The 18,182-nt window shown below is 35.1% G+C and overlaps 2 protein-coding genes across 4 annotated transcripts in view; both read left to right on the top strand.

Annotated features, from left to right (window-relative positions):
* alpha-Man-Ia (alpha-Mannosidase class I a) overlaps positions 1-18,182 on the top strand; it is a 236,157-nt gene that overhangs the window by 126,042 nt on the left and 91,933 nt on the right. The gene's annotated exons all lie outside the window — the stretch shown is intronic.
* Positions 8,738-17,911, top strand: LOC138181430 (uncharacterized). The gene is made up of 9 exons (XM_069116201.1): positions 8,738-8,956; positions 9,125-9,244; positions 9,320-9,413; positions 9,682-10,051; positions 10,577-10,685; positions 11,537-11,650; positions 16,933-17,078; positions 17,218-17,350; positions 17,825-17,911. The coding sequence occupies exons 1-9, from the start codon at positions 8,816-8,818 to the stop codon at positions 17,909-17,911; spliced, it is 1,314 nt and encodes a 437-aa protein (XP_068972302.1). The 5' UTR covers positions 8,738-8,815.

An 18,182-nucleotide genomic window follows, 5' to 3' on the forward strand; every position in this document is an offset into this window, starting at 1 on the left:
CAATTTGTCTAAACGTTTCTATTTACTAAGTAAAGAACACGATTGTATTACTAGTGTATGTTAAGAGATACAACAATATGCAGGTACAATTCTACGTGGTATTGCATGCCTGTAGAAGCGCAGGAGTTGTTACTCTTTATCATGTTGAGGAGTTCAACGGAAAGTGTGGTAAATCTCTTCGGATTTTTCGTTCTTTCTCATGTCGGTTTTTCGAAGGTAATTTTTTCAGTCTGTTACTGTATAATCTGTGTCTGATATCTGCTAGTCAAATGTTATTGCATTTCAGATGCTGAGTACGTCCGTCTCATACTTTACTATGATATACTCTTTTCAATAGAATTTCTCCAGCATCATTGACTTTACGATAGTTGTTGGTAGTAGTGATACGAATTAATATTTAATAATAAATAATTTACATTCGTCACTGGTTTATGTTTGATTCTTCTGGAAATTCTGAAGTGGAATAGAATTTGGATTTTCAATTAATATTAGGTTTCCCATTTTTCACTCTTTTCATGTTAAGTACATTCAATAAAAAAGATTTTATAGCATTATATTTTCAGTCGCGTGTGTTTTTAATGACAGACATAATATTTGGTTTTACTTAAAATATAATATTAAAGTTGTACATTGCGTTATTAGTACACAGAAGATGTAATTGCAAACGAATAATTGGTTTAATTATTAAGACAAGCATTGTTTTAATATCTCTGTGATACTGGAATATTGTTCAACGTTTGAACGGGATAAAAGTACATGCATAATTCCGCAGTCGAATACAAACACAATTTTGGTAATGTTAGAATTTGTTTCCTGTAAAACGCAGGAAATGTGACTTATGATTTTCTTTCTCTGTGATTTTCATCTACAACCAAAAATCGAAGTTATGTTTGATTTTTCCGTGCGATCATCCATCGAATCGCATCCATGGAATCGAATATTTCTTTGCCTTTTCGGAATGGTCGAAAAGGTTTATGAATTTAGAATCGTCAATCTTTATGTAATTCCGTACACACATTTCAGCATAATAATTCCATTTATTGAAATTATTGAAATGTAGCATATTTCATATTTTTTTTTAAACTGAAATAACACCACATGCATGGCTACAATTCACTTGACGTTTTATAACTTTGATAGATGGAAGTTATACTATCATAATATGCAGCACTTTTTCTGTGATATATTGTCTCTCCTCTGTATATTGTTGCGACACTCAACCAACTATCGAACAGTTAGGCACAACTGATCGGTTGGTATCGCGAGCCTTGAACGTTATTCGCGTCCAAGTTGGAGGATTATAATAAATGTACAGAGCGAGGTTAAGTTCACCTTATTTATTCCACTCAATACTCTGAATACTACTGTCATTTAGTTCACTGGGTTCCACTCACTACTCTGAATACAACTGTCTTTAGTTCACTGGCTGTCCTGTTAAATATAATGATCACTGACTGAGTACTGTTATATGTTGACTCTTAGAATACTGGTGCAAGAATGTCTCTTGGTGATGTTGCTGTCGTAGAGGAAAGTTCATGGTGGGTGTGTCTCAAGTCTGTTCCTAACTGATCATTGGGTAAAGACGTATGTTTGAGGATGGACTGGCTGCCTTCATGAAGGTTCGCGCGCGGTTGACCTTATACTTGAGGAAAACCCGCGTGTCCGGCCTTCCTGAGATGTACCATAAAATAAAGAAGTTTCCTGCCTTATGAGTTTTTTCCGTAGGGTCCTAAAGTACCTTGTCTGTACAATAGGCCCACTGTTTATAATGGGTCCGCACTAGAGTAGCATAGACCCTTGACGGTCGTTCTGCCCGAGGATCGCATCTGATTCACATAACGCGTCGCTGTAATTACCCGGCGGCCACTCCAAATCCCGAACATATACATTTCAAGATCATTCGTTTCTGTTTCTTTCAGTACTAAGAAATTCTTAATTTGACGATAGAAGATTTTTTCATATTGTTCCTTATATTAGTCACAGAACTCCCATAAAAAATATATTGATGAACGATATCTTGTGCTCATAAAATTTCCAGCTTGAAATTTCACAAAAATCTGGATATATAATGAAAAGTGCTGTTCTCTAATATAGAGACATCTAAAGCAAGCGACAATAATGAGAATACCTGAGTCATCTTTTCCTTCATTGGACCAGTCGTTGTTGTACATGCTTTATCCATTTGGCGCGTATGTCTAATTTTTGCGAGTTACTCGTTCGTTATGGTAAATGCATGTTCATAACCTATCACAACTGAAATTAATTGCTGGTTCATTTTCTTTCTTTCTTTCGCCAAATCTGCAACAGAGAAAGCTTATCATTTTCAGTCAATTCTATGATATTCATTTTCAATCTTTTAAATTTTTAACTTCCGACAGTATTCCAACTACTATTCAACATTCGCTAATATTGTATTTTCAATTGTATGTATTATATTACATTTTATCTATAATATAGCAACAATATCCTACATTGCGTTTCTTCATAGAGAATCAAACGCCAAACGATCTAGCGCAAAAATAAATTATGAATAACAATATTACTTACTCAGATGTTAACAATAGCATTGGACGAAGAACAGATTGCAAAGTTAATTATTGTGAAAATAAAGACATTCTGAATAGAAGAACCACTTCAGACAATAACTGTCATGAGGAATAGGTATATTTTGTTGCAAGAAGCTGATGTTTCACATATCACGACTACCTGATACAAAGCAAATTCGTAAACTGTTGATACTCCTCGACGGCTGCTCGCCTTTGTCAAATCCATTGAACAAAATGACGAACGGAGCACACCATGGAAATGTTGCTGTCAAGTTCGCGATGTCTGCGGAAATACTGCCGTCGCGACAAATTTTCCCTCTTCTAACACCTAGAAAAAAATAAGACCAAATTGAAAAGAGGGGAAAATATGCAGAGGAAAAATATTACAGGTAGACTGCAATTTTCTCAAAGTGAGCATCTATTATGTATCAATTTCTTGGGAGGCGTTAATGTCCTCGGTCGATACCGCGGAATGACTGTAATTTCCATGCATTATAAATTGCTTCTATAGACAGACGGCACGAACAAATTCAAGAGGAAACAATAACAGTGGAAATAATAAATCGTGGCGAGGTGTAGTCGGACGATTCCCCGAGTTTTCCGCACAGACGTTCTTCAGTGAGCGAAGCGAGATGGACTTGTTCTACAGGCAGTACAACACTTATCGTATACTGCTGAGTATCTTAGGACTCTGGCCATATCATAAGTCGATTTACTCAACGATTCACAGAATATCGATCTCTGTCATTATGCTCGCCTATATAGTTTTCCAGGTATGCAGAATTCATCATTTTTATGCTCTCAATCTATGTACTCCGCGACGTTTTATTGCGAATCTACTCGTTACGAATTTGTGAAATGATAAATATGTTACTGTATTAACACTATACAACGATATGGCCTCTTTCTTGTTATAATGAATTAACACAATATGTTTATAGGTACTATCGCTTTTTAATGCTGGTATTACATTTCGAGGTTGCATTGTAACGTTATCTGCAATCTGTCCAGTTCTGGCCTTTCTCATGCGATATGTCTCTTCCGTAGTATTGTTCCCAGTGGTACGTTATGCTCTAAAGTGAACTATGTGAAGTTCAAATAATGACATTCATATATATTTTTTCATGTCGGTACAGACTAAATACCTTTTTGACCATCTACGCACGCTAGAGACCATGCTGAAGGATCAATTTGAAGTTCACATACTGATGAAATACGTCGATTATTGTAGTTCCATAATCCCTATTTTCCTATGTATGAAAACATTTTCTATGTTCGTATAGTACGTCACCGTACTCGCGATTATCTTAATATCTGAATATTATCTTCCGAATATTACGTAAACGTAAAATTGTAAAACTTTGTTTATGTGATTCACTTTATTCGACAAAACGAGAAATGTCGAATCCCTTGCACATGACACAGTTTTGTGTCAGAAATACTGTTCCTTTAATACGATTATATGGTAAATATGTGTTATTCAAGAGAGCAAAATGAGAAACTACTTTCGTTGTCGCGGTTACGAGACTAACATCATTTGTTAGTACAAAAACATTCGGATGCAAAGATATCATGGTATTATTAAATCACCCTCTTCTCATTTTAGGCTTATGTTGCTCGTGGATCTTATTCTCAGCGTCGTATGTTTTCACTCCGATAACGTTGGATCTGCTACTACCATTGAACGAATCTCGGAGACGTTATTATTTCTACTTAACAATGTTTTCTCACGACCGCATAGAGTATATCGATATGGTATGCGTGAATATCCTAGTTGTTCATGCAATTGGAATGTTGTCTCTTGCGGGTACGGAACTGATGTTGGTTCTCTTTGCCCACTACTTGTGCGCAATGTTCGAAATAACTAGGTATGAATGAAAATGCTGACTTTTCTCTTTTTGACGTGGTCATTGCTTGCAACAGATACCTTACAGCACTTACGTTACAGTGATCATGATTTTCAGGTAAATATACGATATGCAAAACATTCAAACAATTCAATTCACTGCAAAAAAGGAAACGTATTTCTTACCTGACCCTTAACATTACTCTTGTAAAATATCGGTGAATTTATTTTAATTACGATTTACCTAACTCTCATTCTCGGGGAGGGTCCTTCTCAAACTTTCCTATTTAGCTCGTGTGTGCTATATGTTTCAGATGAAGTTGTTTGTATGTATTCATACGGCTACAATTTATTTTAGTCAAACGCAGCTTTCAATTGAGTCGACAGAATAGAAATGGTTACCTGTGTGATCATTTAATTCTTATAGATATATCTCAATAAAGTCATTAGTCGATAATTCACAGGCTGTTGGCTGACTGGGGTTAATTCGAACAATACAAAGTGAAATTCCTTGTTAGGTTATATTAGTCTAAAAATTTGTACACGTTTCTAGCTATCGAATGCGAAAAACAATTGCGGATCTGTCCTTATCGAGGCAGACCGACTCGAATTTCAGGGACTTCCGTCACGTTGTGGACTGTCATAGGAATACACTACAGTTGGTACATTCGACTATAATTAGTATTCCATGGTAGATATCAAAGCTGATGCTACTTTATTTTCCATTCACTTGCTGCCTACATTTCTTGTGGACTTCTTTCCTTGGATAAAGTGTCCTCGATTGCTTATTATCGAATTACCCGATACATTATATTCTACCATCTGGTATAGGCGTGTTGTCCGTCTCTGTGAGTTTGCATCGAGTAAGTATCCTTTCATTCCTGCACGTTGTTGGGAGAAACCATAATCCTCAATGAATGTAATGTGTGAGAGCACCTTCTCGAAGTTTTACACTTTCTCTGTTCTTTCTCTTATAAATTATTCACCGTAAAAGTGTAATTTGAAAAGGGACACTATCTTCCATTGGTTATGGATATATATAGATTGTTTATACAAATATCGCTAACTTCGGCCGAATATTTCAGTTCAATTTGTTGCGTATAGTATTCAAATATTTCGAACGAGAGTAAACTGAAATGTGTCCATTATCATTACTTTTCTTAGAATGATAGAATTTTCGGGAAGAAACACTCACATAATGTGGAACGACTGAACGGAATGGAAAAATTGATTCTAATTTATCCTAATGTTTTACAGCTTTCTAAGGCGATGACAGATCTGAAAGATCAGAAAGAAATCTTCATCTGTATTTTTTTCCTTATTAGTCATTTAGCGTTCTTGTACTTATGTTGCTATTCTGGACAAATTATGATAGATCGTAGTTCGGACGTGATCAACGAATCGTAAGCTCAAATTTGACTAAATGTGGTTGTTCTGTCGCTGTCCATTTAATAATTTTTTATTCGTCTAAATGTTTCCATTTACTAAATAAGTAATGCGATTATAATACTAGTGTTTGTTAAGAGATGCAACAATATGCAGGTACAATTCTACATGGTACTGCATGCCTGTAGAAGCGCAGAAGTTGTTACTCTTTATCATGTTGAGGAGTTCAACGGAAAGTGTGGTAAATCTCTTCGGATTTTTGGTTATTTCCCATGTCGGTTTTTCGAAGGTAATTTTTTTCAGTCTGTTACTGTATAATCGATGTCTGATATCTGCTAGTCATATGTTATTGTATTTCAGTTGCTGAGTACATCTTTCTCGTACTTTACCGTGTTATACTCAAGTCAACAGAATATTTAAAGCATCATTGACTTACGGTTTTAACACCAGCGAAATTGTGACTTGAAGTCAGATTTCTGATAGTCAACGTGTGTATTGCCCGTTTTCATGAGTAAAGCTGACGTTTCTTCATTAAGCTGTGTAAAATGCATACACTAGAAGTAACTCTTATACCATAGTGTATACTTTAATAATTAATATGATATTGTTACATATTAATATATTATAATATATAGTCACTCCCTTCTTTCTTTCAATTTTATACTAAACGATATGCCCTATTTAAATGCATAGTAAATCTAACACTCACCACTGCTTGTATTTGTAACCGAATACAAATTTCAATAACTTCGTTTATATGCAATCGAGCAAACACTATCTAACGCAACAAACAGAGTACTATAATAACTGGTGGCGCATCTTTGATTGGAAAGTTTGAAGTAGGTAGCACATAATCTTGTATTACGAATATTATAATCTTTTACAGAACTTCTTCTGTGAATATATGTATTATACGTGTTGTACAAAACATTTTGGAATTTAATTAGCAGCATAATAGAACTGAATTATAATGATTACATTGATAAGGTTTTACATAAATCTACGAGTATACACACCTATCAATAGCTTTCCTCGGCGACATCTACGTCACCGAACTTCACTGGTTTATTATCCTTAACTCAGTCATTATCTTAACTGGTTTTTCGTACTGAGAGCAGTCACCATCTCTTGACTGGTTTTCCGATCATTGACCAGTCATCCGTTTTACTTAATATTTACTCGTCGTTGAAAATGCATTTACACGCACCACGCGTAAGTATTTATATCTACAAAGTTATTGGAATTAAGTGTATTTTAATTTGTTAACTAAGTGTTGTCATCAGTTCAACCACCTCTATTATCCTAACAGAAATAGGGGATCGACCAATTCGTGGCGTCGATTATCAAATCGTAAGGGGAATTTGCGACTCTCGTTGGCGCACTTCACGATCGCGGCTCTCCGCGAACGGTCGAACACACTTCTATAGCAGGATATCCATATAACCTGATTTCGATTAACCGTGTTATAGAAGGATGGTATGTATTTCATTTACTCTTATAATTTTTTGTGGTTGTTACCGTGGATTTTTCTGCGGTTTCTGTTGCAAGATTAATCTATCATGAAATATCTTCGCCGACCAGTGTAGGTGTTATTTAACAATAAGCTGGTAACAAATAATTGCAACGGACAAATATTTTGACCACGTGGTACAATATCGATGACTTCCTTTTATGCACATTTTGTATTGCTTTATGATTCAACGTAATTGGATTATGACATAATTGAAAGTGAAGGTAATCTGTTAGATCCACGAATGCAAGTTTTTTGAAAATAGCTGACAAATAGTTTTATGGAAGGCAAAAGTATAATTATTAATGCAAGCAATACCTTATTATATCACTGACACTGGAATATTATGACGAGTAATGTTTTTCAGAGTTATAATATTTTTAAAAGAACACACGCATAATTCCGAAACCGAATATAATCCCAATTTTGGCAATGTTGGAATTCCTATCCTGTAAAACGTAAGAAATATGACTTGTGTCGTCCTTTCCCTGTGATCGTCTAAAACCAAAAATTGAACTTATACTTCTTTTCCTTTTCGGGAATGGTCAAACAAAATTACGAGTTTAGAATCGTTAAAATATTATTGACTCGTATAATAACAACTTTTATGTAATTGCATACATTTCAACGTCATAATAGGAACTATTGAAATTATTAAAACATAGCATATTTTATATTTTCCTTAAAACCGAAAAAACGCCTTATGTACTATTTCCAGCGTGAAATTTCACAAAAATCTGGATATGTTCTGAAAATTGTTGTTTTCAAATATCGAGACATTTAAATTGACAAGCGATAATAATGGGAATACCTGAATCATTTCTTCCTTCATAGTATCAGTCGCTAGTGTATATCCTTTGTCCATTTCTCGCGTATATCTAATTTTTCCGAATTATCTAATTATCTAATATATCCGAAACGTTAGTCATGGTAAATTCATGTCCATGACCTGTCACTATCGAAATTAATTGCAGGTTCATCTTCTATTCTTTCACTAAATCTGCAACAGAGAAAGCTTATCACTTTCAGTCAGTTCTACGATATTCATTTTCAATTATCTGATACAAAGCAAATTCGTAAACTGTTGATACTCCTCGACGACTGTTTCTCTTTGTCCAATCCATTGAAGAAAATGACGAAGGGAGTACACCAAGGAAGTGTTGCTGTGAAGTTCGCGGTGTCTGCGGAAATACTGTCGTCGCGACAAGTTTTCCCTCTTCTAGCATTTAATAAAAAATAAGACCAAACTAAAAATAAGGGAAAATATGCAGAGGAAAATTGTATGTTGACTGTAATTTTCTCAAAGTGAACATCTATTATGTATCAATTTCTTGGGAGGCGTTAATGACCTAGGTCGATACCGCGGAATGACTGTAATTTCCATGCATTATAAATTACTTCTATAGGCTGACGGCACGAAGAAATTCAAGAGGAAACGATCACAGTGGAAATAATAAATCGTGGCGAGGTGTAGTCGGACGATTCCCCGAGTTTTCCGCACAGACGTTCTTCAGTGAGCGAAGCGAGATGGACGTGTTCTACAGGCAGTACAACACTTATCGTATACTGCTGAGTATCTTAGGACTCTGGCCATATCATAAGTCGATTTACTCAACGATTCACAGAATATCGATCTCTGTCATTATGCTCGCCTATATAGTTTTCCAGGTATGCAGAATTCATCATTTTTATGCTCTCAATCTATGTACTCCGCGACGTTTTATTGCGAATCTACTCGTTACAAATTTGTGAAATGATAAATATGTTACTGTATTAACACTATACAACGATATGGCCTCTTTCTTGTTATAATGAATTAACACAATATGTTTATAGGTACTATCGCTTTTTAAAGCTGGTATTACATTTCGAGGTTGCATCGTAACGTTATCTGCAATCTGTCCAGTTCTGGCCTTTCTCATGCGATATGTCTCTTCCGTAGTATTGTTCCCAGTGGTACGTTATGCTCTAAAGTGAACTATGTGAAGTTCAAATAATGACATTCATATATATTTTTTCATGTCGGTACAGACTAAATACCTTTTTGACCATCTACGCACGCTAGAGACCATGCTGAAGGATCAATTTGAAGTTCACATACTGATGAAATACGTCGATTATTGTAGTTCCATAATCCCTATTTTCCTATGTATGAAAACATTTTCTATGTTCGTATAGTTCGTCACCGTACTCGCGATTATCTTAATATCTGAATATTATCTTCCGAATATTACGTAAACGTAAAATTGTAAAACTTTGTTTATGTGATTCACTTTATTCGACAAAACGAGAAATGTCGAATCCCTTGCACATGACACAGTTTTGTGTCAGAAATACTGTTCCTTTAATACGATTATACGGTAAATATGTGTTATTCAAGAGAGCAAAATGAGAAACTACTTTCGTTGTCGCGGTTACGAGACTAACATCATTTGTTAGTACAAAAACATTCGGATGCAAAGATATCATGGTATTATTAAATCACCCTCTTCTCATTTTAGGCTTATGTTGCTCGTGGATCTTATTCGCAGCGTCGTATGTTTTCACTCCGATAACGTTGGATCTGCTACTGCCTTTGAACGAATCTCGGAGACGTTATTTTTTCTACTTAACAATGTTTTCTCACGACCGCATAGAGTATATCGATATGGTATGCGTGAATATCCTAGTTGTTCATGCAATTGGAATGTTGTCTCTTGCGGGTACGGAACTGATGTTGGTTCTCTTTGCCCACTACTTGTGCGCAATGTTCGAAATAACTAGGTATGAATGAAAATGCTGACTTTTCTCTTTTTGACGTGGTCATTGCTTGCAACAGATACCTTACAGCACTTACGTTACAGTGATCATGATTTTCAGGTAAATATACGATATGCAAAACATTCAAACAATGCAATTTAAACAGGGAACGTGTTTCTTACCTGATCCTTAACATTACTGTTGTAGAATTTCAGTGAATTTATTTTAATTACGATTTACCCGGCTCTTACTCTCGCGCAGGGTCGTTCTCAGACCTTCCTATTTTGTTTGGATGTGATATATGTTTCAGATGAAGTTGTTTGTATGTATTCATACGGCTACAATTTATTTTAGTTAAACGCAGCTTTCAATTGAATCGACCGAACAGAAATGGTTACCTGTGTGATCATTTAATACTTATAGATATATCTCAATAGAGTCATTAGTCGATAATTCACAAGCTGTTGGCTGACTGGGGTTAATTCGAACAATACAAAGTGAAATTCCTTGTTAGGTTATATTTGTCTAAAAATTTGTACACGTTTCTAGCTATCGAATGCGAAAAGCAATTGCGGATCTGTCCTTATCGAGGCAGATCGACTCGAATTTCAGGGACTTCCGTCACGTTGTGGACAGTCATACGGATACACTACAGTTGGTACATTCGACTATAATTAGTATTCCATGGTAGATATCAAAGCTGATGCTACTTTATTTTCCATTCACTTGCTGCCTCCATTTCTTGTGGACTTCTTTCCTTGGATAAAGTGTCTTCGATTGCTTATTAGCGAATTACCCGATACATTATCTTCTACCATCTGGTATAGGCGTGTTGTCCGTCTCTATAAGTTTGCATCGAGTAAGTATCCTTTCATTCCTGCACGTTGTTGGGAGAAACCTTAATCCTCAAGGAATGTAATGTGTGAGGGCAACTTCTCGAAGTTTTACACTTTCTCTGTTCTTTCTCTTATAAATGATTCACCGTAAAAGTGTAATTTGAAAAGGGATACTATCTTCCATTGGTTATGGATATATATAGATTGTTTATACAAATATCGCTAACTTCGGCCGAATATTTCAGTTCAATTTGTTGCGTATAGTATTCAAATATTTCGAACGAGAGTAAACTGAAATGTGTCCATTATCATTACTTTTCTTAGAATGATAGAATTTTCGGGAAGAAACACTCACATAATGTGGAACGACTGAACGGAATGGAAAAATTGATTCTAATTTATTCTAATGTTTTACAGCTTTCTAAGGCGATGACAGATCTGAAAGATCAGAAAGAAATCTTCATCTGTATTTTTTTCCTTATTAGTCATTTAGCGTTCTTGTACATATGTTGCTATTCTGGACAAATTATAATAGATCGTAGTTTGGACGTGATCAAGGAATCGTAAGCTCAAATTTGACTAAATGTGGTTGTTCTGGCGTTGACTATTAAATAATTTTCAATTTGTCTAAACGTTTCTATTTACTAAGTAAAGAACACGATTGTATTACTAGTGTATGTTAAGAGATACAACAATATGCAGGTACAATTCTACGTGGTATTGCATGCCTGTAGAAGCGCAGAAGTTGTTACTCTTTATCATGTTGAGGAGTTCAACGGACAGTGTGGTAAATCTCTTCGGATTTTTCGTTGTTTCTCATGTCGGTTTTTCGAAGGTAATTTTTTTCAGTCTGTTACTGTATAATCGATGTCTGATATCTGCTAGTCAAATGTTATTGCATTTCAGTTGCTGAGTACATCTTTGTCGTACTTTACCGTGATATACTCAAGTCAATAGAATATTTAAAGCATCATTGACTTACGGTTTTGACACCAGCGAAATTGTGACTTGAAGTCAGATTTCTGATAGTCAACGTGTGTATTGCCCGTTTTCATGAATAAAGCTGACGTTTCTTCATTAAGCTGTGTAAAATGCATACACTAGAAGTAACTCTTATACCATAGTGTATACTTTAATAATTAGTATGATATTGTTACATATTAATATATTATAATATATAGTCACTCCCTTCTTTCTTTCAATTTTATACTAAACGATATGCCCTATTTAAATGCATAGTAAATCTAACACTCACCACTGCTTGTATTTGTAACCGAATACAAATTTCGATAACTTCGTTTATATGCAATCGAGCAAACACTATCTAACGCAACAAACAGAGTACTATAATAACTGGTGGCGCATCTTTGATTGGAAAGTTTGAGGTAGGTAGCACATAATCTTGTATTACGAATATTATAATCTTTTACAGAACTTCTTCTGTGAATATATGTATTATACGTGTTGTACAAAACATTTTGGAATTTAATTAGCAGCATAATAGAACTGAATTATAATGATTACATTGATAAGGTTTTACATAAATCTACGAGTATACACACCTATCAATAGCTTTCCTCGGCGACATCTACGTCACCGAACTTCACTGGTTTATTATCCTTAACTCAGTCATTATCTTAACTGGTTTTTCGTACTGAGAGCAGTCACCATCTCTTGACTGGTTTTCCGATCATTGACCAGTCATCAGTTTTACTTACTATATACTAGTCGTTGAAAATGCATCTACACGCATCACGCGTAAGTATTTATATCTACAAAGTTATTGGAATTAAGTGTATTTTAACTTGTTAACTAAGTGTTATCATCAGTTCAACCTCCTCTATTATCCTAACAGAAATAGGGGATCGACCAATTCGTGGCGTCGATAATCAAATCGTAAGGGGAATTTGCTACTCTCGTTGGCGCACTTCTTAGCGATCGCGGCTCTCCGCGAACGGTCGAACACCCTTCTATAGCAGGATATCCTTGTAGCATGATTTCGAATATGACACGAATTAACCGTGCAATAGAAGGATGGTATGTATTTCCTTTACTCTTATAATTTTTTGTGATTGTTACTGTGGATTTTTCTGCGTTTTCTGATGGAAGTCCAATCTATCGTGAAATATCTTCGCCGACCAGTGTAAGTGTTATTCAACAATGAGCTGGTAACAAATAATTGCAGCGGACGAATATTTTGACCACGGTGTACAATATCGACGACTTCCTTTTATACACATTTTGTATTGCTTTATGATTCAACGTAACTGAATTATTATGACATAATTGAAAGTGAAGATAATCTGTTAGATCCACGAATGCAAGTTTTTTGAAAATAGCTGACAAATAGTTTTATGGAAGGCAAAAGTATAATTATTAATGCAAGCAATACCTTTTTATATCACTGACACTGGAATATTATGACGAGTAATGTTTTTCAGAGTTATAATATTTTTAAAAGAACACACGCATAATTCCGAAACCGAATATAATCCCAATTTTGGCAATGTTGGAATTCCTATCCTGTAAAACGTAAGAAATATGACTTATGTCGTCCTTTCCCTGTGATCGTATAAAACCAAAAATTGAACTTATACTTCTTTTCCTTTTCGGGAATGGTCAAACAAAATTACGAGTTTAGAATCGTTAAAATATTATTGACTCTTATAATAACAACTTTTATGTAATTGCATACATTTCAACGTCATAATAGGAACTATTGAAATTATTAAAACATAGCATATTTTATATTTTCTTTAAAACCGAAAAAACGCCTTATGTACTATTTCCAGCGTGAAATTTCACAAAAATCTGGATATGTTCTGAAAATTGTTGTTTTCAAATATCGAGACATTTAAATTGACAAGCGATAATAATGGGAATACCTGAATCATTTCTTCCTTCATAGTATCAGTCGCTAGTGTATATCCTTTGTCCATTTCTCGCGTATATCTAATTTTTCCGAATTATCTAATTATCTAATATATCCGAAACGTTAGTCATGGTAAATTCATGTCCATGACCTGTCACTATCGAAATTAATTGCTGGTTCATCTTCTATTCTTTCACTAAATCTGCAACAGAGAAAGCTTATCACTTTCAGTCAGTTCTACGATATTCATTTTCAATTATCTGATACAAAGCAAATTCGTAAACTGTTGATACTCCTCGACGACTGTTTCTCTTTGTCCAATCCATTGAAGAAAATGACGAAGGGAGTACACCAAGGAAGTGTTGCTGTGAAGTTCGCGGTGTCTGCGGAAATACTGTCGTCGCGACAAGTTTTCCCTCTTCTAGCATTTAATAAAAAATAAGACCAAACTAAAAATAAGGGAAAATATGCAGAGGAAAATTGTATGTTGACTGTAATTTTCTCAAAGTGAACATCTATTATGTATCAATTTCTTGGGAGGCGTTAATGACCTAGGTCGATACCGCGAAATGACTGTAATTTCCATGCATTATAAATTACTTCTATAGGCTGACGGCACGAAGAAATTCAAGAGGAAACAATAACAGTGGAAATAATAAATCGTGGCGAGGTGTAGTCGGACGATTCCCCGAGTTTTCCGCACAGACGTTCTTCAGTGAGCGAAGCGAGATGGACTTGTTCTACAGGCAGTACAACACTTATCGTATACTGCTGAGTATCTTAGGACTCTGGCCATATCATAAGTCGATTTACTCAACGATTCACAGAATATCGATCTCTGTCATTATGCTCGCCTATATAGTTTTCCAGGTATGCAGAATTCATCATTTTTATGCTCTCAATCTATGTACTCCGCGACGTTTTATTGCGAATCTACTCGTTACAAATTTGTGAAATGATAAATATGTTACTGTATTAACACTATACAACGATATGGCCTCTTTCTTGTTATAATGAATTAACACAATATGTTTATAGGTACTATCGCTTTTTAAAGCTGGTATTACATTTCGAGGTTGCATCGTAACTTTATCTGCAATCTGTCCAGTTCTGGCCATTCTCATGCGATATCTCTCTTCCGTAGCATTGTTCCCAGTGGTACGTTATGCTCTAAAGTGAACTATGTGAAGTTCAAATAATGACATTCATATATATTTTTTCATGTCGGTACAGACTAAATACCTTTTTGACCATCTACGCACGCTACAGACCATGCTGAAGGATCACTTTGAAGTTCACATACTGATGAAATACGTCGATTATTCTAGTTCCATAATCCCTATTTTCCTATGTATGAAAACATTTTCTATGCTCGTATAGATCGTCACCGTACTCGCGATTATTTTAATATCTGAATATTATCTTCCGAATATTACGTAAACGTAAAATTGTAAAGCTTTGTTTATGTGATTGACTTTATTCGACAAAACGAGAAATGTCGAATCCCTTGCTCATGACACAGTTTTGTGTCAGAGATACTGTTCCTTTAATACGATTATATGGTAAATATGTGTTATTCAAGAGAGCAAAATGAGAAACTACTTTCGTTGTCGCGGTTACGAGACTAACATCATTTGTTAGTACAAAAACATTCGGATGCAAAGATATCATGGTATTATTAAATCACCCTCTTCTCATTTTAGGCTTATGTTGCTCGTGGATCTTATTCGCAGCGTCGTATGTTTTCACTCCGATAACGCTGGATCTGCTACTGCCTTTGAACGAATCTCGGAGACGTTATTTTTCCTACTTAACACTATTTGCACACGATCGGATAGAGTATGTCGATATCGTATGCGTGAATATCCTAGTTGTTTATACAATTGGATTGTTGTCTCTTGCGGGTACGGAACTGATGTCGGCTGTGTTTGCCCACTGGACGTGCGCAATGTTCGAGATAACTAGGTATGAATGAAAATGCTGACTTTTCTCTTTTTGACGTGGTCATTGCGTGCAACAGATTCCTTACAGCACTTACTTTACAGTGATCATGATTTTCAGGTAAATATACGATATGCAAAACATTCAAACAATGCAATTTAAACAGGGAACGTGTTTCTTACCTGATCCTTAACATTACTGTTGTAGAATTTCAGTAAATTTATTTTAATTACGATTTACCCTGCTCTTACTCTCGCGCAGGGTCGTTCTCAAACCTTCATATTTTGTTTGGATGTGATGTATGTTTCAGATGAAGTTATTTGTTTGAATTCATATGGCTACAATTTATTTTTTTGGCAAACACAGCTTTCAAATCAATCGACCGAAGAGAAATGTTTACCTTTGTGCTTATTTAATTCTTATGAACATATCTTAATACAGTCAATAGTGCCATATTTCGCAGGCTGTTGGCTGATTAAGGTTAATTCAACGTATTGAATGTGAAATTCCTTGTTAGCTTATATTTGTCTAAAAATTTGTGCACGTTTCTAGCTATCGAATGCGAAAAACAATTGCGGGTCTGTCCTTATCGAGGCAGATCGACTCGAATTTCAGGGACTTCCGTCACGTTGTGGACAGTCATACGGATACACTACAGTTGGTACATTCCACTATAATTAGTATTCCATGGTAGATATCAAAGCTGATGCTACTTTATTTTCCATTCACTTGCTGCCTACATTTCTTGTGGACTTCTTTCCTTGGATAAAGTTTCTTCGATTGCTTATTATCGAATTACCCGATACATTATATTCTACCATCTGGTATAGGCGTGTTGTCCGTCTCTATAAGTTTGCATCGAGTAAGTATCCTTTCATTCCTGCACGTTGTTGGGAGAAACCATAATCCTCAATGAATGTAATGTGTGAGAGCACCTTCTCGAAGTTTTACACTTTCTCTGTTCTTTCTCTTATAAATGATTCACCGTAAAAGTGTAATTTGAAAAGGGATACTATCTTCCATTGGTTATGGATATATATAGATTGTTTATACAAATATCGCTAACTTCGGCCGAATATTTCAGTTCAATTTGTTGCGTATAGTATTCAAATATTTCGAACGAGAGTAAATTGAAATGTATCCATTATCATTACTTTTCTTAGAATGATAGAATTTTCGGGAAGAAACACTCACATAATGTGGAACGACTGAACGGAATGGAAAAATTGATTCTAATTTATCCTCTTGTTTCACAGCTTTCTAAGGCGATGACAGATGTGAAAGATCAGAAAGAAATCTTCATCTGTATTTTTTTCCTTATTAGTCATTTAGCGTTCTTGTACATATGTTCCTATTCTGGACAAATTATGATAGATCGTAGTTTGGACGTGATCAAGGAATCGTAAGCTCAAATTTGACTAAATGTGGTTGTTCTGTCGCTGTCCATTTAATAATTTTTTATTCGTCTAAATGTTTCCATTTACTAAATAAGTAATGCGATTATAATACTAGTGTTTGTTAAGAGATGCAACAATATGCAGGTACAATTCTACATGGTACTGCATGCCTGTAGAAGCGCAGAAGTTGTTACTCTTTATCATGTTGAGGAGTTCAACGGAAAGTGTGGTAAATCTCTTCGGATTTTTCGTTGCTTCTCATGCCGGTTTTTCGAAGGTAAATTTTTCAGTCTGTTACTGTATAATCGATGTCTGATATCTGCTAGTCAAATGTTATTGCATTTCAGTTGCTGAGTACGTCTTTCTCGTACTTTACCGTGATATACTCAAGTCAATAGAATATTCAAAGCATCATTGACTTACGGTTTTGACAGCAGCGAAATTGTGACTTGAAGTCAGATTTCTGATAGTCAACGTGTGTATTCCCCGTTTTAATGAATAAAGCTGATCGTTTCTTCACTAAGTTGTGTTAAATGCATACACTAGAAGTAACTATTATACCATAGTGTATACTTTAATAATTAGTATGATATTGTTGCATATTAATATATTATAATATATAGTCACTCTCTTCTTTCTTTCAATTTTATACTGAACGATATGCCATATTTAAATGCATAGTAAATCTAACACTCACCACTGCTTACATTTGTAACCGAATACAAATTTCAATAACTTCGTTTATATGTAGTGGAGCAAGCACTATCTAACGCAACAGAGTACTATAATAACTGGTGGCGCATCTTTGATTGGAAAGTTTGAGGTAGGTAGCACATAATCTTGTATTACGAATATTATAATCTTTTACAGAACTTCTTCTGTGAATATATGTATTATACGTGTTGTACAAAACATTTTGGAATTTAATTAGCAGCATAATAGAAGTGAATTATAATGATTACATTGATAAGGTTTTACATAAATCTACGAGTATACACACCTATCAATAGCTTTCCTCGGCGACATCTACGTCACCGAACTTCACTGGTTTATTATCCTTAACTCAGTCATTATCTTAACTGGTTTTTCGTACTGAGAGCAGTCACCAT

Source organism: Bombus flavifrons, chromosome 7, assembly GCF_040668555.2.
Source record: "Bombus flavifrons isolate JBK064 chromosome 7, iyBomFlav1_principal, whole genome shotgun sequence".
Lineage (NCBI taxonomy): Eukaryota > Metazoa > Arthropoda > Insecta > Hymenoptera > Apidae > Bombus > Bombus flavifrons.

Bases quoted from the DNA above. Each gene is read 5' to 3' on its own strand.
- LOC138181430 (XM_069116201.1), top strand. From the start codon at position 8,816: ATGGACGTGTTCTACAGGCAGTACAACACTTATCGTATACTGCTGAGT. The intron at 9,414-9,681 runs GTTCCATAATCC...GAGCAAAATGAG, and splicing joins GAAATACGTCGATTATTGTA to AAACTACTTTCGTTGTCGCG. The intron at 17,351-17,824 runs GTAAATTTTTCA...GTTTATATGTAG, and splicing joins CTCATGCCGGTTTTTCGAAG to TGGAGCAAGCACTATCTAAC.